At 43.6% G+C, this 20,584-nt stretch overlaps 2 protein-coding genes across 8 annotated transcripts in view; one reads left to right on the forward strand and one right to left on the reverse strand.

Annotated features, from left to right (window-relative positions):
- The window catches only part of PHKA2 (phosphorylase kinase regulatory subunit alpha 2), a 49,183-nt gene extending 43,833 nt beyond the window's left edge, over positions 1-5,350 (forward strand). For all 4 annotated transcript variants that reach the window (XM_056327868.1, XM_056327867.1, XM_056327869.1 and 1 more), the window contains one exon: positions 403-5,350. In XM_056327868.1, coding sequence (XP_056183843.1) covers positions 403-576 — 174 coding nt within the window. In that variant the 3' untranslated portion in view covers positions 577-5,350. The remainder of the gene's footprint in view (positions 1-402) is intronic.
- A 130-nt stretch (positions 5,351-5,480) lies between these two features.
- PPEF1 (protein phosphatase with EF-hand domain 1) overlaps positions 5,481-20,584 on the reverse strand; it is a 42,049-nt gene continuing 26,945 nt past the window's right edge. For all 4 annotated transcript variants that reach the window (XM_056327875.1, XM_056327876.1, XM_056327873.1 and 1 more), the window contains 10 exons: positions 17,005-17,171; positions 15,437-15,473; positions 14,833-14,982; positions 12,473-12,673; positions 10,836-11,021; positions 10,077-10,219; positions 9,350-9,456; positions 8,204-8,367; positions 7,278-7,368; positions 5,481-6,802 (listed from right to left, as the gene is read on the reverse strand). In XM_056327875.1, coding sequence (XP_056183850.1) covers positions 6,609-6,802; positions 7,278-7,368; positions 8,204-8,367; positions 9,350-9,456; positions 10,077-10,219; positions 10,836-11,021; positions 12,473-12,673; positions 14,833-14,982; positions 15,437-15,473; positions 17,005-17,171 — 1,440 coding nt within the window. In that variant the 3' untranslated portion in view covers positions 5,481-6,608. The remainder of the gene's footprint in view (positions 6,803-7,277; positions 7,369-8,203; positions 8,368-9,349; positions 9,457-10,076; positions 10,220-10,835; positions 11,022-12,472; positions 12,674-14,832; positions 14,983-15,436; positions 15,474-17,004; positions 17,172-20,584) is intronic.

Genomic DNA, 20,584 nt, shown 5'->3' on the forward strand with positions numbered 1-20,584 from the left:
AAAGAGAGACCAGATAACTTAAGTATCTTCTGGAAATATATTTGGAAAACTAATTTAAGGATTGTAGGAGATCTAAAGGGAATAAAATTGTAGTGGCTGGCAAGCTCTGAAGTGGGTAGATTGAAGTGAAGTTTTGCTTTACCACAGCATTAGAATTACCAATATTTGAGTAATCCTGCTGCAAAGAACAAAAATCTGTGAAGTTATATGTTCCTCATTTACTTACGCTGATCCAGCGATGTCATGTGGGTCCTATAATGATCCTGATTAAGGTTTTCATGAGGAAAAGGAGAATTGCTTTCAGTGTTCAGCACAAATGCAAATCATAATGCGGTGGGGTGTTTTCCAATAAGTAGGCATGCACGCGTAACTTCCCTTACTACTTTGCTTGTATCTTTTCAGAAGTCATTTGGAGCTACTGGCTGTATCTTGGAGAAAGACGTAGCCACAGGAATTTGCCACTTCTTTTATGACAGTGCACCAAGTGGGGCCTATGGCACCATGACATACCTAACAAAAGCCATAATTATTTATTTACATGATTTCCTGCCTAGCACAGGCTGTACGATGCAGTAAGCGATGCCTCATGCAGGAGGGAAGGCTCAGAAGCTCCTTCTCCCCATTTCCCTGTCATGAACCTCTTGTTTGGTTGCTGCATGTTTGTGTGCCGTGCACTACCTCAGCATTTTACCCTAGTGATCGTGCTACGTGCATGCCTACCTGTGGGGGACAGGTAGGTGGAATTGGGCCTGGTTTTAAGAGAGTGTGTGAGAAATAACAAATAACAAGGCTTATTCTGCCCAAAGTGCATAAATGTAATTCATATTAAATTAGCAAGAATTACACAGTTCTGCCAAGGGGAGGACAGATTACTCTGTGGAGATCAAAAGGCATAATAAAACGAGAGCCCTGTATCTCAGGCATAAAGCCTCCCAAATAAGAGAAGTGATGGAATTCATTAATTTTTCTCCTGCTGTGTGTAAATGTGCATTGTTGTGAATCACTAATGCACGGTGTGAAACATCCAGGGAAATGTAAATTAGAGGAATAGGAATAACTTGAAATAACCAGGTGATACTTCTGATACATTTTTATCCTGACTCTCATTGCATTTGCATCTAGCCAGTTCAGGGCTAATGCCAGTAGAGACAAATGTCTTAAAATATCCACTCATTTGAGAAGGTAGCCTCCCTCAGGAAGTTGCATCTGTCTTTAATCTGAACAAAATAGCTTCCTTCCCTGCATCCCCAAGGCTTTGGAGGCAAAATGTCAGGACTCCAGCTCTTCCAGGGTGACAGACAGTTTTATGCCTGTAATCCTTTCCTCTGAATGCAGCAAGATAAACCTCTTCCACTCAGGCACCTGAGTGTCCCGGTCCTTTCCCTTGTAAATAGCCTCAGAGTTCAGAATGGCCTAATTGCCGGCAGTCCAGCACAGCATGAATTTATGGAAGGCTTTGATGTTTCTCTTCACACATCCCCACCCCTTTCCCTCCCCCCCCCTTTTTTTCCCCTTCCCCCCCCCTTTTTCCCCACTATTTTTTTCTTTATTTCCCTTTTTTTACCGCCACCCCCCTTTTTTTTTTCTCCTTTTTTTTCTTCTTTCCTTTTTTCCCTTTTTTTTAATTTGAAGTTGCACCTGTAGCATGTGGTTAGGGATGGGCTGCCTGGAAGTCTCCCCTCAGACAGCTCCCAGGTTAGTGCCTGCACCTTGAACCCATCAACCGGAAACCACTTTCTGGAGCTGCTGCAAGAAGGGTTGTGTCCTGCAGGGAGGTGGCTCTGTGGCCACTGAAATTGAAAACAGAGGTCTGCTGCCTCTGGAGGGGAACCCCTGCTTTACCCCAGGCCTCAGCTGAGGTTTTCCTTGTGCCAGGCTGTTGGCTTTGCCACCAGCCAGCATGCCTGTGGCTGACAGATGAGGAAAGTGGCTGTGGCTTTCGCCTCTCCCGTGGCCGTGGGCTCCCTCAGCAGCGTGGGGGTGCGCCAGCACTGCTGCCGTGCAAGCAGGGGGGATTGGAGTGGTTCTGTCTTGCCAGGTAGAGGGGAAAAGAGCAGATATAGCCTGTTAAAAGCAAGTATTTTCTGTGCTAATAAGCCTGATAAAAGCAATTTCTGCGAGACCCCTCCTCCACTCTTTCGAAACATAACTATGCCATTTGTACAGGGTTTGAAATGAGACTTTTTGTGACAGTAACACGTGGTGCTTTTGCGAAAGAGGTTTTTGGTTCCAGTTTTGTACAGGTATCTGAAATAACCTTGATGAAGGGAAGGGAGTAAACCTCTGTCTCACTTGTCATTGCCAGCAGCCGCGGTCCTGGGCAGCGAAGCTCCTGCTGGCCGTGCCACCCCGCGTGCTGTCCCCCTGCAGAGTCGCTGCTGCGGTAACGTCTGGTCGCTGGCTCAAGAGAGCAAAGGTGTGGGGAGGCCTAAGGAGGTGACTTTGTGGTTTTGCAGAGACCAGTCTGGCGGTCCAAGGGTCTGGGATTTCTTGGACCGGGTGCTCCGAGAGAGGCACGTGCCCTGTTCACCACTGTGAAAACCGTGGGCTTGTTGAGGGTCTGCCGTAAAGGTACGGTTTGGGTACAATTAGCACTTGGATGTGGAAGTCATTTTATTGGCAAGGTGCCTGTTCTGTAGGGTTTTGCCTTCGTTATGGTTTGGGGTTTTTTTCCGTTTCATAGGTATTGTGAGAGATCACTGAGCCTGTTTCCCAGCAAATGAAAGTAAAATCCTTTAGTGTAAGCAGACAGCTGTGACAGTGCAGAGCACGAGCACACGAGAGCCTGTGTGATGGCTTCTTGTTCTATCCAGTATCATACAAAAAGTCATTAGTAGCAGTTATTTTTGCTTTTCTTGTTGAATCCTAGATTGTGAGGGTTGCAAGGTGATTTTCCCTCAGACTCTTAGTTTATTTTCTTTGCCAAGGTTGTGGTGTTGTTTTTGGAAACAAGAAGGGTGATGTTGGTTTCACATGCAGCTGCGTTGAAGTCTAAAGCAATTGAGCTTCTGGCCAAACATACCCAGACACCCCTTAACACGGTTTTTGTTTTAATGGGCGTATCGTTAATTTGAAATTCATAGTATGACCTAGGTTTCGGTAGTTTATGCTCATCGTGATCAGTTATCACATGGAGTGCCAGTACTTAGAAGCTATTTATGTGGTAATTTGAAGAGTTTAGGTAGCTGGTGGCGGAGGGTAGAATTCTGAAACGCTGGGCCAGTAGAAGGGACACTCGTGTTACCCCGGGGTCGGGCCCAGCTGCGACTTGCTGCTGCGTTACTGCTCGGGCAGAAGAACCACACTGGCTGGAGAGTCGCGTTTTAGCCCAAACCTGATTAAGCACATAAGGTTTTATACAGACCCCCAGCTTTGCCGAGGATCCACCTGTGTGTGTGTGTGTGAGGCTGTTGCGAAGCAGAGGTAGCGGTGGTGCTGGCGGGGGTCTGCTCCCGGTTAAGTCGCCTGACAGCTTCGCAGGTGTGCGGGGCTGAGCGCTTTGGCAGAGGCGCGGCTTGGCTGTCAGGCCAGCCTCAAGTCCTTGAAAATTCATTTATGGAAACAAGGGAAAGGTAAACAGACACGTCCTGTGCCTCCGAAACCAGGGCACTGATGAATTAAAATAGACCCACCTACAGGAGCACCGGCACGGCCGTGGGGGCGGCCAGGCGCGCCTGCACACAGACCGGGGCCGCTTGGGGGCCAGGATAATGAGCGGTGCCCAGCTCAGCACACGTACCGCATGGCCCCCAGCCCAGCTCCTCCAGGCCAGCGCCCTCGTGGCTGTTTCCTTCTCCCGGCCGCTGTGCCGAGGGGATGAGTGTGTCATACTAGACAGATCAAAAGCAGCGTTCATCTCCCTCGGCTGCTGTTCCTCCAAGTAAATGTGCAAACATCATGGTTGGGGGTACAAAGTTTATCTGGTTTCTGCCCTGCGTATTGTGGTCTCCTTCCCCAGGGAAAGAGCCCTGCTTGCTCATGGAAGGTGAAGGTGAGCTGAGCAGCCCTAAACGGGGACTGTCACTTTCTGTGGTTGGAAGTGAAACACCTGGGCTGCACCCCTGGGCACAGGGCACTGCAGGGCAGCGTCACCCCTCGGCAGCGGCCCGGGGCTTGAGTGACACGAGAGCTTGGGTCAGTCTGGGCCCAGCACCGGGCACTTCCTGGTGTGGCCGGGGGATGGGAGCAGTTGCCCACAAAGTGGGAGAATGAAGGATGCCACCAGCGGTGGCATCTGCACCTGTAGGGCAAGAGTTTGGGGACTGATTCAGTCCCTGCTCAAGGGACCACTCCCAGCTGTAACATTAAGTAGCTGCTGCAATAAAACTGTGGGATAAAAATAAAGGATTTGTGCGTGGGGGTTATGGAAGAAGAGCTTCAGCTGAACGGTCCGGCTTTTAAGTACAAGTAGCTGGGCTCTCTCCCACTCCCAGTTGCAGTCTCGAGTGGCTTTTTATTCCTGGCATTAGATGTTTCACAGTTACTCCCCCTGCCACCCCCCCTTCTTCTGTTAGGGGTAAAGATGCTCTAGCGTGCCGCTGGCAGCTGACAGGATGGGCTGTTTCCTCTTCTGGCTGTGTGACTCAGCTCCTCTCATACCTCAGTACTGCATCCCTGAAAGCCTCTTCTCGCTGCCTGCTGAGGGAAGCGCTGCACCGCAACCTTCGCATCTCCTCTCCTGAAGCGATCCCTCAAGGCAAGCATCCTTCAGCTCCGTGTTAGGGTAGCTTCAGGATCACGTCACGAGAGGGGGACATCCAAGCTGGAGGCTGTCAGCCATTTCTGGGCTCCCACATCTTGCTGCACACCCTAGCTTTGCCCTCTTCTCGTGGGGGGTGGTGGCAAAGGACTTTGGAGCTGCCACTGTCCTGTTCCACCTTGTTGCTTTGCGCCCACAGCAAGGAAACCTACAGTGGGAAGCGAGAGCCCACCACACACGGTGTTTGTTTATCTTGGGTGGAGCCTTTTTGTCACCCCACTGGAGTAAGGTGGAACTCATCCTCAGGGTGCATAGATCAGAATAAATGCATGCTAAAAAATACACATTCAGTATTACCAATGCCATTAAAATTTTACTGTAAATCTTGTTTGCACTATTAAAGATTTTACTTTCCCCCTCCCCTAGGCAACAGAAATAAGTGTGTGCATATTTATTCATTCATCTGTCAAGTTACAAAATACTTACGGAAAAGTAGTTTGTATTTAACTGTAGAAAATAAGATTTAAGATGGAGCAGTACCTTAAGCTTGGGCTGTTGTGACATTGTGTGATGATGAACTGGGAAGGATGCTTTTTTTTGTACTGTCAACACTGTTATTAAATAAAACCTAGATACTGTACTTTGCTCATATTTTACTATTAAAATTTAAAGATGGGCTAGGCTGTAACCTTTTTCTACCCAAAAAGCACTTTATGCACATTGTTTTTACTAAGGCAGAATTAGGTTGTACTGTTTTCAAAAAGCTCCTGACCTGGTGGCACTTCATACCAGTGTGTCGCTCTCGGAGTGTGGCGTGCAAGAGCATGAGGTCCAGGTCTCCCTGTTCTCCCCGCCAGGAGCCGACATTTGGCTTGAAGCCTTGGGGGAGGCCAGGGGCGCTGGACTCTGCCATCTTGCTGTGTTCCAAAAACTCAGTTTCAGAATTTCTCGGTTTACTTGGTAAAGAATTTATGCTTAACTATATGTAAGAGTATTTAGGTTCGGTAGTATCAAAATTTGTTTCCTTTTGTGTTCTTACTCATCTCTTTTTTTTAAAAGATATCCAGTTCATCTCAGGAAAAGTGTGGTGTACTCTGATTATGTGTAGGATACCAAAATACAGGCAAGAAGACACCATACTTAAACATTACTGTGAAAGCTAAAGCTTTATTTTGTGATCTATCATCCGTTACATTAACATGCTATGGGTTTAGCCTTTATTAAGGTGACGAGCTAAGAAACAGTCCTAACTCCAAACCCCAACAAATGTAGGGAAAAGTAGCCAGTGGCAAGAGGAAATCTAGTGCAAGTGTGAATGCTTTTCAACTAAGCTCCTTTAAGCTGTGTCTGTAAACTTCAAGGAGGATACAGTGACCCGGAATGTTTTATTTCCGCTGCATCATGCAAAGAGCAAGATTAAATGCAGAACTACCCATTTGAACTAGATGGTTCTTCTTCCCCGTTTCCCTCTCCTGAGCTGGCTAGCCCCTCGCCGGCCTCTGTCCTGCCTGTTAACGTTGCCAGGGAGGGTCTGATATGTTCCTTGTAGCCACCAGTGCTATTTCTCAGCTGTCGCTAAGGCTGCTGAAAGAAATGTACCAACATTTCTCCTGGTTGTAGGTGCGACCTCGGCAGTGTTCACAGGTGAGATTGATGGGGGAGATGCCAGCACGGGAGGGGGAGTAATTTGTGATGCACTGATGTGGCAGTACTCTTAAGTACTGGGTTTTCATCTCTCCTGTCTCATTACTAGCAGGTATATATCACCCAGAAGGGACTAAAGAAAGGCTTACACGGTGACCACAGTGCTTACCATTTGTTGTCAGTCTGGAAATGGGTTTCCCAGACCGCTTACGACAAATGACAGCAAGGTGAGCTTCCCAAACAGCCCAGAAGACGTTCTGCCCTTTCATGAGTTTGCCTTTTTCTCTAGTCTATGAACCACGTGAAAGGCCTCTAAAAATTCATTGAAGTCGATGTGGCCATCTTTGTTGTAGTCTATGCTGAGGACTAACTTGTCAATGGATTCATCATCTGCATCAATGCCCAGGTGAGAAGTGAAGAGTTTCCATGTCTGGCTGAACTCCTCAAGAGAAATCAGACCTAAAGGAGAAAGAAAGCAGGTTCCTTTTTCCTGTGCTGTTTCCCCTTCCTGCATGCATGCAATGCACGCGCGCTCCTGCACTGCAAGAAAATTACCTGCCTACTGTGCCTCGGGTGTGTTTTGTGGTTTCATGACTGAAGTATGTTTTTACTTCAGGTGATGATCTGTTTTCAACAGTGGAATTGGGAAAGTAGTAAATACTGAGGGTGGACAAGGGGAGAAAAAGCCCCCAGAAGAATGAAGCCAGTACTGAAGATGGGATACGTGAGAATTTTGTCTCAAGTTAGGCTCTGTGCGCCGTCCCTTATATGGTGTTACAGCCCGACTGCTTAAATTAGGCTTCACTAAATGGGGAAAAAATGACATCACCTCTGGTTCCTCTATATTTGGAAGCCTTAAGGAGGAAACACGGTGGGCAAAGATAACTAGTGTAGGGCTTCCTAGAGCTGGTACAGTGAGGTTACGTACACTTACCTGAGTGATCTTTGTCGATGACATTAAAGATGATCTCCAGATCCTTTCTGTATCTGCACAGTGTTTCCACCAAAGCTGGCTGAACCTGGGTCTGAAATTGCGTACAGGAAACCACTCAGCCCTCAGTTTGAGTTAGTCTAACCAGCAGAATAGGCACTATCCCGGTTCTGTTTCCTCACTTTAACTTGTCAAATGTACCGACAAGAACAAAATCCTTATGCTTGAATTCCCTGAAATGATACTTTGTGTCTTGCCCTGAGGAATAATCAGCTAAACCCCGTCACAGATGGCAGGGCATGGGGAAGGAGCCTTTCACACCTCCTGCTTTCAGTAATTATATGTGGAAATACGGATAATCTAGGGAAGATGCTGTATACCATGCACTCGTACAAAGTTTTTTGCTGTATGTATGTGAGTGGAGCCTACTGTTTAGAAAAATGATGGTGATAGCTAAGTACTTGAGCACTACACAGCCACCGGGTAACAACTGGCCTCTGAAGAAGAGACCTCAGCTACCATTAAACATCTAAAAGTCCATCGACAAATGTGACTCTCCTACAGGTGCCTGAACTGGCTCTGGAGCACACTTGAAAAGCTCATCTCAAAGAGTGAGGGTTGAGTGCTCTGGGTAGGATTTGACGCATCTCCTCAGCCACGTTATCTAAACGCCCTTGCAAGTCAGGGGAAAGTTAAGAAGCAGTTCTAGCATGTGATTCATCCAACCTATTTTAGGCAGCATCTACCTTAGCAGGGAATGATGAGTCGTACCCTAGCAGTGCTCATTTCCCTCCAGTGACTATAAAAGGAAGCTCAGCAACTAGTTCAGCCGTAGATGTCTACCTGATTGGCCAAACCATAGTCTTGTGCCTCAAGTTGCACCAAAAGCTGTTCCTCCAAGATTCACAAGGAGGAGTTTTCCTCCTTACCTCTTTTATAGGTTGGCCTATTTTCAAATCGTAAAAGCATGACATGAAGTCAATTTCTCCATCTGGGTTCATCTGTGCTAGCTGAGACTGCAGCATCCTCCAGGGCAGTTCCAGCTGTAGGACAGACTCCATGGCTTCAGCCCAGTTGTTGACAGAAATCCTGCCTGTCAGAAAGGGTCAGTTCATGGTTACGAGTGGTACGTGACACGGCACGCATCAGTCACCAGCAAGCCACCTGCCATTTTTAAGAACAGTTGCAAGACGTAAACATTGTCTCCTAACCCTGGGATAAAAACCTTCAGATCAATGAGCGGCAGCATTGGGCTACACGTTTGTTTCCACAGGTAAACCTCAACAACTTTGTGATGCTAATACAATGTTTGGCATGTTTTAATAGCTTCTGAGAAAACCAGATTATGCCATAAAGAGTAGTTCTGGTTTGAGCTGAGCTGCAGCTAGAGAGACCTAAGTGGCTGAAAACCCAATCAGACAAAAACGTTAAACAGTTGTTCAGCGGCCTAAGAAACAGTACCATCAAGTTATCGATTGCCCTTTTAGGGACACAGATAACCCAGTCAAGTGAGAAGCCATCATGAGGAAAAGTTGTATTTGTGCTAGAAATCAACTCCTTGCTCCTGCATAAAACGTTTGTGTATAATTTTGCCACTGACTTTTCTTCAGCTGATGCATGAGTGTGTCTGCTAGTGGCATAACCAGTAACCGTTCCATGGATGTCTCCCAGATTCAGGAGGAGACCGGTTCCGCCTCACCTGAGACCCTAGTTCCCTGCCTGACATCTTCTGAAGATGCTCGTAAGGAAAGGTGGTGCCCTCTGAGCTTCTGGAGCTGGATTTGCCTACCCAAACTCTGCCCAACAACAACCACCATTTCCTTATTTGCCCACGTGTTTCAGTTGTTTTCTTCTTCCTACTTAAAGCTTCATCCCCTCAAGTTGTTTTCTGGGGCTAAACACTTGCTAATACCTGTCCTTTGTGGTCAGGAAGAAGACGAGATCAACCAGTCTCTCTGCCCTCCAGCCTTACGCTGGCAGGCAGGACCTTTGTCTATGGGGTTTGTCCCCTTTGCCCCCCCACACACAGAAGCTGTTTTCCCCGTGGTGGCAACTGGACAAAGAGGTAGCATTACCTGTGCCTTTGAGGTCATACTGTGCAAAAGCACTAGTGAGTTCAGATCTGTGAGCATAAATCTTCTCTCGTAAGGACTTTAAGGCAGATGATTCAATTGTACCCACCCTAGAGGGGAAAAAATGCAGACCAAATCATTAAAGGATTTAAATCTTCTAGCATTTTATGCTTTTTAACATGATTTGCCAAATTGCTATGTCCTTTAACATGTAGTATGTTTAGGGTCATCCTAAAAGACAAGACTGGGGCAAAAAAAACCCCAAACCAACAAAACAAAGAAAGCCCAATAAGAATAATTTGAATTTACAAGATAATCGAGTTTATGCAGGTAATTCTAAGCTGCTTTGCTTTAGTAAGTCTTATCACAGCGCTAGGCATGGCAAAGCTGTCATGATAAACTTTTTGGACTCAATTCGTAACAGGATTTGTCCAGATTAAGGCTGTAGCCTTAACACAGACCTGACAGACAGGCACAGGCCCTTTTATGAGTCCATGACAATTGTCTGTTCTAACCACTTACCTTCGGGAGTTTCTCAGGAAACCAGGTTAGAGCACTTAGAACACATTTTTGTCTACTGTATTAATTTGTAAATTGTAAAATAGAAAAAAACCAAGGAAACCCAAGGAAGATAGATGCTTATTCAATTACTCAGTCAAGCTATACATTTGTGGCAGGTACTGGCATGCTAAGTGGGTACGTGCTCACTGCACACAACGCACAGCTTTACCTCTCCCGAAGATTCTGCCTGCGTGTGTACTTGCTGACTTGATACTGTACAAACCGAGGAATCAGTTCGGGATTCAGTTTGATATATGCTCCCCGGTTGCTCCCCTCTTCGTAATAGTTAGAGGCAGAAAATATAGTAATAACCTGATCATAGGAAACAAAGAAACTGGATTGGCTACAACTCTTCTTGTGACCAATTTCTGAAACTGATCTTAGAAAAACATGCAGGTTACAAAATGAAGTGTCTACATGTAAAACCAGAGATCAAAAACTATGTTGTTGACCAAATTGCTCATATTTTTTGAGTCAGAGCTTCAGGCCTGTATTTTTGGCCTGTCATAGGAAGACTTCTGTTCAGAGGGCAGTGTGATACAACGTGCTGCTTAACAGAAACCTCTTCCTAAGATAGACCTGTTGTTCAGGATTCTAGCTGGCCTCCTGATACAGCATATCAGAAAGCAGGGCCAGATACTAAAAGACTTCTAGAGCCTTAGAGTATCTCTTGCACTGTATTTACACAAAACTCTCCTCAGGGATTTTGTTTATGTACATTTGTTTTCACACAAATAAGCTAGTTCCCCACTCCTGAAGCTGTCAAGAATTTTGTTTGTCAGAACTCCGTAACTCATTCTAACAGCTATCTAGCTCATGATTCCCGCAAACCCATCTTCATTTTTTTAATTAACTTTGCAGACAAATCTACTGCGAATGTGCCTGTGAAATTTACAGGAGAGTTCTACTTTATATGGAAGCATCTTACCTTCCCATTGTGACTGATCTCATAACCTTCTGGCTTAAATTCATGAGATCTGATGAGCATCTTCAGGTTATACTTTTCAAACAGCTTGGCAGTGACATCAGGACCAAAGTAACAACCTCCCCCTCGACACTTATTTGGTGTACAGCCATTTTGGCTTCTTGGATCACTCCAGAGAATGTCAAGGATCTATAAATGGCAAATTCAAGCAAGTGAGGACTGACAGGCTATGGCTGTGTAAAGTACTGGCCATAACAAAAACCCCGCAGCAGAGAAAACACCTGAGCTAACAAGTAGGTCTTGTGTTTTCTTCCTTCCTTTCAGTAGGGGATTCTTCTGGGCTGCAACTTCCGTTCTACTTTTCTTAAGAAACATTATGGAGACTTTGGGTGAACTTTTTTCAGATAAATATTATTTCAGAAACGTACCTCCTTTTAACGCTGAGGTTTCCAGGCTCACGTAGGTGCAGCAGGTATGGTACCTGGGCTATTTGAGAGTGCAAAAGCTGCCGCCTTTGGATGTAGGTGAGAGGCATTTTCTATTTCCCAGCACAGACCTGATAACCACATGGGTCTGCGGTTCTACCTAAGCTTGGGAGTGCCTGCTCTGAACATGACAGGAGTTGCTTTTGCCTCTGTTGTCTTCGGTTAACTCGTATTTCTAAATAAGATTTTACATGTTAGCATTTTAGCAGGATTCAGACATGAGGACGAATTATCATGGTTCGAAGTCACCTAACCTAATAATTCTAGTCGGTAGCAAACATTAGGCAAAAGACATTTGTTTAAAACTCCCTGGACAAGGTTTACATGAACACATTCCATTTCACATTTGTGAGTGCAGCTCAGTGAACACTTGGTTAGCTGGGGGAATGACAGATTTGGGAAGGAGTGGGGGTTGCTTGTGCCTATTACGTTAGTTTGTGGGTCAGATAGGTATCTTGGGAAATCACATTTTCAGAGAGATTTACTTCCCAAGAAGCAAAAGAAAATTGTCTGCCCCTTAAAGCGGTTGTCTGAAGAGAAGCTCAGAAAAATAAACTTATACAGAACTAAATTTTGAACTTCTAAATTGCCTTGCAAATTAAGCTTTTCAAGTTGTCACTATTTATTAAATTGTAGTACAACAAGAGCTCCATATTACCTGTAACCACTCAAGAGGAAATAAAGAGGTAGAGGACAAAATCTTCCCACTCTTGAGTAATCAGTCTCTAGGTCTCAGGAGCTGGGGTTTTTGGACAGTATCAGCATTCAGCTGTCAAAACCAGGGCCAAAAAAAGGTGCTCGCTCTCACTAACAATTGCAAAAGCTGACCTATTTAAAGCAACCACGTATGTCCCAACAGATCCAGCCACACGAGGGCATGCAAACACACTGCACACTCGGCGTTTCCCCCTCCTGACGGCTAAGAAAAGGAAACACTGGGCAAATTGTACTTGTAAGATATAAAATCACAAGCCTTTATTGCCAGGTCTACAAAAAGCATCCAACTAACAAATAGCTGGCTAGTATACTCCCCAAAATGATGGGTTTCTTCGTAAGAGACAGTTCCCTCAGACTCAAACATACTGCCTGAATAGAGCATGGGCTGGTTTTGTACAGGAGGGGTTTGGGTATCAGCCTGTCTTTGGTTTCACCTACTTGTTTCCATTCCTTCAGGGCAGGGTCTGGTGGCAAATGTGAGCCTGAAGGCTCAGTGGAGCCTGATGAAGAGATGTGTTGTGTTTTCCCTGCAACATTCTGGTTGGCAATATGTTTACTGGGTCTGGTTGTGGGAATTCTCTCCTTCCCTTGGTGCTGTGTGTCTCTCACTGAATTCGGTGGCCGCATCAAAGACTTCAACTTAAAAAAAAACAAAACCAAAAACAAACAAACAAAAAGCATTGTTACCAGAACATAAAGAAGATACAGAGATGTTAGCTGAAAGGCCCATCAGTTCCCATTTCCTATACTCAATATTGAACTCTTGTAATGTCCTGAACTCACAGGTTTGGTGGAAGCTGCAGATTTTGGCACTTGCAGAAATTTTGCTTTATATCTGTCAGTGAACAGCCTCTTCAGAGCTGCTCTCTTATTCTTATCCAGATGCACAGACTCATTTCAAGCCACAGTCAATCATAAGGTCTCACTGTACAGCAAGTACAGCCTAGGCTCAGGGATGACACGTAAGTACCCAGCTTCACTGGAAACTGAAAACTCAGTACATTTATTGTACTGAGATGAAACTGCATTCACTACTGGTCTGATACAGTAACTTGCTGCTAGGTCAATTTGGCTAAAATAAATGTAATATCAGGAGGATAACAGTAAAATTGATGAAGTATTACATCAGGCCCTTTTATTGTTAAATCAGCCTCCTCCACTGTGCATGGGCATTTGCTTTTTATGGCTCCATGAATGCCCATTAATACAGACTCTTCTCCAGGGAGTGCCTTCTCTTCTCATTTGAAATTTTCTCATACTAGCTCATTTCCGGAACAAAAAAAAACCCCCAGCAACAAAACACACACACTGCACAACCACACACACACATACACTGCACACACACCCCCAATTCTACTCTTTAACAAAGAAAAGGACTGATGCAAAACAAACATGCAAAACACTGGGTTATTCCCCTGTGCACTGACCAGTATTTGAGACCTGTCAGTTGCCAGCTGTACCAATTAAAATACATCAGTTGGCCTTGAGTGATATCGCCCTGAGTTGTGGCCCACACATGTCTCATTAGCAATGCGCTCCCGTGGCAGCAACTTTGACCTGTTCATTCTGCATTTCACAGATACCGCATCGGTAACACGCTGAGCCCAGCCTTGGTGAAAGCGTGGGCAGAACTCAACTCGCAGTTGACACACCTAAATCTGTAGTTAGGCACCCAATTTTAGTGCACAGTGGTACAGCCAACAGAGCCTAGGCTCCGATGACCAGAAGTATTCATTGCCCTTTTTTCACATCCTTAAGAAACAGATTCACCTGACTGTCCTGTAAAGCATTTAATTCTGCATTAGAAGACACGAGCATGAAAGAAATAGCTCTAGATTCCACCGATGCTAATGACAAGGTACACAAGGTTGCATAAACATAGGTATCTTGTGCCACCTGGGATGCTCTACCATGCCTGTGAATTACCATGAGGTGGACAGATGCGAATCAGACCTAAAGGAGACCAGTGGAGGAGATCTGCAAAGACAACTTTCTCCAGAGGCCAGAGGGGACATCCCTAGGCTACAGGGTGCTTCCATGAACAGCAACAGAGACTTACACCTGAGCAATGACAAGACCAGGATCTCCACCAGATCTCCTGGATCTCCATTGATTATAAGGAGCCTAAGCACCCTGATCACAAGCAGACGTCTTGATTTAGTTGTCCAAATCGAGACCAAATCCCACACCATTTTCCACCGATTTGAAAGAGCTGTGTTTGCTCACCATTTCAGAAAAAAAAATGAATATTTCTGTATTCCAAATCCCTGAAAAACAGTAGTTTCTGTTCTTTCAAGGACAGGTCTTGAAGTTTGATTCTGCTGGAAAGAGTCTCCCACATCTGCAAAGCTCAGCTGCTGCCAAAGGAGCACCTCACAGCTGGAGAACTTTCCCCACACAACAGATGGAAGAAGCACAGCCCCAGGACAAAAGGCAATGCTAGAAAGATGTGGCTAGATTGATTTTAAAGTGTTTAGAAATGGCTGGGAATTAAGTACTTTTCATACTTCTCTGGCTAATGCGTCATCATTGCAGGAAGGAGGTATCCAAAGTGGGTTTAGTTATTTCAGAGTCAAAAGACCCATGTTGTTTTACAGCAGCCAAACAATTGGCTCCCAACACTTACTAAAACCTTTCTTCCTAAACACTGGTTTTGAACAAAAACAAAACTTTTTTTTCCTTACATGCCTTACACAGCAGCCATTTCCTTTCCTATTGCAAACAACTTGATCTTAGCATTTGTACTGCTAAATTTTGTAAAGAAACAAAATTACCCCCACATGAATATGACCTCTTACCTTATTTCTCTTGAGTGCATTCAGGAAATCCAAATCTGTGGTGTCTGAAATCCCTCCGTGTAGGATAAGAACTTTGCTATCAATTATAGTGGCAAGGGGAAGCCAGCTAAAGACATCTTGCAGAAGACACAAAATCTGTTTCCCGTGGTCCTGTAAAACATACTCTTATATTAGATCCTATTTCTGGCAGATGCTGTTGCTTCTAAATTTAAGATTTTGCCGAAGTGTTTGCCACAGTCTGTAAGAACAGTTCTGTCCAGACACCCCAAACTGCAACACTGACAAACATGTTCTGATATTTACTTTAGAGCCATTTACATTGTCTCTGTAGCATTTCATTTTTCTTTCATGTTCACCTCATTTTGTGTTCTTGAGTGGCCTTATGGACGTTATTTATTTCATCCCATAGAATTCTAAGCATAAAAGAGTTAAAACTGTATTTTTAGTTATTCCACTGACAATCCAAAATTATCTCAACTACATTACTAAAGTCATTCTGTGTTACACCTAAATGAACTGGTTGGAAGTTTTCTTGTTTACACAGGTTTCATTTTACATGTGCAAGACTACAAAGAAAATACAGTGGGAGGAGGAACCACCTTACCTTGTACTTCTTCGAAACTTCTTTTGTGAAGCCGTATCTGAAAATAGGACAGCATCGTGAACTGGTTTTCAGTATGCTTCTTCTGCATGATTTTTTGTGCTATAGTGTTTGCCACGATTTTTCTAGACCTCTTTTTCTCCTGCCATTCTGTCTCACCTCAGTTTAAATGTGCTTTCTTCAGCTCTGTCTCGAGAATTGCGTTAAACCAATTCCTTGTACATACAAGGGATCAGGAACAGAATCCAGACCAGTTAATTACTAAGTTTTTCGCATCTTTTTCACATCTAAATGAAATAGCTTAGCAGTTTTACTTTTTAGATACTGGAGAAAAATTTCAAAGGAACCTAACTGACGGTGGGCAAAAATTCTCACAAAACCTCCACAGAGGTTTTGTTCTAAATCGCTCAACTTGATTAGACAATGTTGTCTATCACGTCTTTTCCCCCACAAGGATTTAGATACTTTGTTCTTTTAACGCTAAGATATCTTTGGAGCAAGAGGCATTTTCACAACACCCTAACTCAGTTTTCAGATTTACTGATATGCAGCACTGCTAATCAAAACGCTCGGCAAAGAGCCATACGCAGGAATGCATCTTTGCACTCCGTACCATCACAGACTTAGTTAATATTTTCCATTATTTTGGGTGGGAATTTTCCTACCTTGTAGATAAAGTAACTGGTTTGGTTTATGTTGGTTTGCTGTTTATTTTCTTTTAAATTAAGTGCTGGAAAAAGGAAGTATGTGAAACTGATTCTCTTAGGTGTATCATTAATAGGATTTGAACACAGGCAGGCCCTCTAACCCAGGTTTATGCCCGTGTTAAAACTGCAACGTATTCTGTGAGCATGCATCAAATGCTCGAAGTGGTACAACAGGTTACCCCCCAGCCAGTCACCCAAAGACTTACTGGGGTGCCTTAGAATTGTAGGGACTAGGACTGAGGCGTTCTCGTGTCTGTGAGATGATTTTGTTTACAAGTCACACTTCCCCTATGGCAAGAGACACTGGCTGTGCTAGCCCCCTTGGCAGGGCTGTACAGCTGAGTGCTACCGCCTGTTTTAGAAAACAGGGTCTCAGCTGGTCCTGCAACGGGGCAGACTGCCACCTCTCAGCTACTGGACCTCCACTGTGTAGAAGTTGGGATATTTACCTGCCCCTCATGTCTGAGAAGTGACATCTTAGTCTAAAGTTAAGTGAAATATCAGCTCCTGGTTTACTGGTTCCATTATATTGCATACTATTATGTCTTTTGCTATGCTATGGAAAAAGCCAATGTTTTAACTAAAATGTCATCCTCAAATTTGATACTCTGGAAGCTGCACTGAGCCCACTGACTTCAATGGATTGTGGTTAGGTCAGAGACAACACATGACCGCCATTCAAGTGTCTGTGTGTAATGAGGATGTTCTTTGTCTCCCTCCCACATTTTGAAGATGCAAAGCTACACCTGAATATCTAATAAAACATTATTTCTGCTACAGAGTGTCACAGTGGCTGAAGTAGCATTCAAAAGCTTCAACATTTCTAGTGAAAGGCCAGATACTCCCCCCTCCCCCTAAATCTACCTCAGGTTCATGATGTAGTCTTCATGGTTTCCTCTATTTAAGTGTAAATCATTGGGGTAGATAAGAAGAAATGCGAAGAGGATTATAAGTATTTCCATAGAGTTTTTCCCTCTGTCAACAAAATCCCCATTAAAGACATAACGGTTTTGTTCTGAAGGCAGACCATTCTGCAGAAAGAAACAAAAACAAGGACATTTAGAGATGCTGCTATGCTACTGTAATACAGGAAATAGCATTTAAATGATGATCACATTGCTAGAAAATCTGCAGAAAACCTGCCTAATACCAAGATCTAAAATGCAGCATTTCTTTATTTCCACTGCTTAAGAACAAAAATCTCCATATGAGACAATCTGTATGAGCCATCAGAGAAGAGGTGACCTCTTTAGCTGTTCTTATGATACCGTCCCCAACCCTTTGCTCTACTTATTAAGTTAAACTGAAAAGGACCAAAAGGAACATGATTCTTGCAATAAAATACACTTTTCTATTAATGCAGCTGCTGCCAGGAAGTTATGCACTTGCAAATAAAGTCATTAATTTTTGAATGGAAGACAAAAAATCCATGGAAAATTATCTTCTGATGCAAGTCTGCAGGTCCTTATGCTTCCTTACACAGTAAGAAAATGGATTTCATATATTTATGTTGTTTGCAGCGTATGCTTCCAAAACTCCTGAGAAAGACTAGTCCAGAGGACATCAAATCTTAATACAGAACTCTGAGGAACTTGATTCAAGTTGCTTTAATCCTGAAAGCACTACTTGAATTTTACTCATATTGCACTTTGTCCCCACCCAGGGCAAACGCTCACAAATACTGGAACGCTCACAAATCTGAGAGGCTGTACCTACAGGTATTTCTTACCTTATTTTTCCCTGAAGATACAGAGCAATGCTTTATTATAAATAGTGACTTACCAAAAGCTAGTATTGCGAATTGATGTCACGTTTCATTAGATTAGTTATCAACACGTCAATGGGTGCCATCAGCTTACAGAAAGTATAGCAGCAACTACACGCAGCTTCATCATTTCCAGTCATGAACATCAGAAATATTATTTCAATTTTGACTTGCCAGAAAAAGGAACCTCTCTTTTCACTATTGGCATGCACAAGAATTATCAATAGAACATATCTATAAAATCACATTACGACTGTGTAAGCCACTCTTAACAGGTTTGATAGCACTGCAAGACATTCCACTTCCTGAATATAGCCACTGCATCAGAGTCCAGCATTTCCTATGTTCCTGTGGCGTTCCCTGATGCACTGCCTTTGCAGGTTTATTGCAGAATGCATGACTGGGCCAGGGACTCAATTAAATGTTTCATTTGAATCCATTAGGAAATATCTTTTTTGTCCCAATCAGTGTCCTCTGCTGTTATGTCAGGATGCAGTAGTGAATCCCGGTCTCTCAGTTCTCACAGCAGCACAATCCTGACTGCTGTAAATATGGTTTGCTTGGATTTTGCCATAGCTTCTCCCCAGCTCTCTTCAAGTTTAGAAGAGGCCTGTGGTTGCTCTGTGCTCACAAGAGTGGAAATTTCTAAGACTCTGCTAATGCAGTGGATTGTAGTGGTTTTAAAAAAGAAAGGACAGATTTCAGGAGTGGAACAGACAGGAGAGACTCAGCAGCAGCTCCTGGAAAGATGAATTAACAAAAGCTTTGCCTTAAAAACCAATAGGCATGTGAATCACCAGCAGATTCTCACTATACACACAGCCACTCTGTAACTGCAGTCCTCACGAAAGATAGATCTACTGAAGCACTTGCCAGACTCTATCATTCTTCTTTTGGAAAAGTTTACCCACAATTCTTAGTTTTAAATGAGAGTTTGTTTTAGACTTCCGACTTCAATGAACATTTTAGTTCTGTTCCACACTCATGCAAAGTTTTAATTTCCTTTTCTGTGGTTTTGACCAACAATAAGAGCAAAACTAAATTAAAAAGCTGTTGCAGCCTCTGATCTGTTAAAGAGGTGAACAAGGCCCTCTAATGATTAGCAACTTGTTGCTGAGCATCATTACTGTATGTGCTGGGTTAGTGATTAATTAACTTCCATTTGTCCTTTGCATTTTCTACAGCTTCAGGCTATTTCTATCCATAGCATCCATTTAACAATCAAACTTAGCAATACATAATGTAAAATTCAAGCATTTCAAGGAACTTCAGAAATGTTGTAATTTAATGGAGATTAATGCAGGGACTGAATGAACCTTACAATCTGGCTGTCGAGAAAAAAGTAATTATCTTAGTCTTACCCAAACCAGGTTTAAGAATTATACACACTATTACAACCAGTATTCTATCGATAAACTGTAGACTGCTAGCTTCTGTGTATTTGCTGTTGGCAGTTTGTAAAAGTGCTGTGACAAAAGTTCCCTGGACAAACATGCTCCAGGCACCTGGTCTGCATGCAGGACTGCAGAATACTTCAGCAGCGATTTCAGCTCTGCATAGCTCTGCACAGACTCCGGAGATCACCACGCTCCTCATCGCACTGTTTAGGATTGCACCCTCTTGTTTAAGGTTACAGGTGATTCATACCACATTGAAGGAAGAAATCTCTTCCAGCTGAAACAGAGTTAGGGAACCAGAAAACAAATGGATCCCAGAAGCTGACTGGGTTCACTGCTCAGCTGAGTAAACTGCTCAGAGGGGACGGAAAATACTGTGTCATTTAATTTGCTTCTAAATAACTAAGCAGCTCTATCATGCGCTCTCCATTTTCTCAACCACTCTGAAATGACAAAGTATTTATCCATTTTATTTGGTTTGGTGGAAGGACTCCACTAAAAGCTTAACAGAGAACAACTAGGGGTAAACTCTTGTCCCTGAAGTCAGTGGGAGTTTTGGCTCTGAATTTACTGAAGTCAGGATTTACACCTTGCTTAGAGGTGTTTTCTCTGTAACATCCATTAAAGCAGGGAAAAAGAATCATCATCTGTTTACCCCAGAAGGGTAAAATCCAGGCTGACTGCAGTTGTAAATATAACTATAGTCCAGCATTTATCTTCAAAACAGTTCTTTTTCACATTCCAGTGTATGAAACCAATTTGTATCATACTCCTATTCCAGTTTCAAAAACGGAGATTGTCTAATTAAAATAACAACTGAAAGCCTGCAAGCCAAGGACCATCTAAACGTAACTGATTGATTAATAAGAAAAGCAGAACTCTGTAATAAGGTCTGATTATATTTCAACAGACTTCAGGTATGCACTTGGGCAAGTTTCCATTCAGCCAATGTCAGATAACGTGTAACGAAGTTGGAAGCAGGGGGGAATACATCATTTAAACACCTGGTTTAGTTCACTTCAGTTTCCATTCAGTGCAGATGAATGTATAAGGACCAGACACAAGCCCTTTCCCCCGGAAAGCTCAAATCAAAGAGTATCTGCTAAATGAAAGGTGGTGATTCACGCTAAAGATAAATGTGAAACTAAATACAGGAAATTTCCCGCATCTTCAGTTAAAGATACAATTGTGCAAAAGATAGCCTGGAGCTTAATCTTTTTCACATCAGTAAAATGCAGCTAAGCTTTTTTAACATTAAAAAGTGATCAGCTGTTCAAAGATA

The sequence above is a fragment of the Falco biarmicus genome, chromosome 2 (assembly GCF_023638135.1).
Source record: "Falco biarmicus isolate bFalBia1 chromosome 2, bFalBia1.pri, whole genome shotgun sequence".
NCBI classification, from domain to species: domain Eukaryota; kingdom Metazoa; phylum Chordata; class Aves; order Falconiformes; family Falconidae; genus Falco; species Falco biarmicus.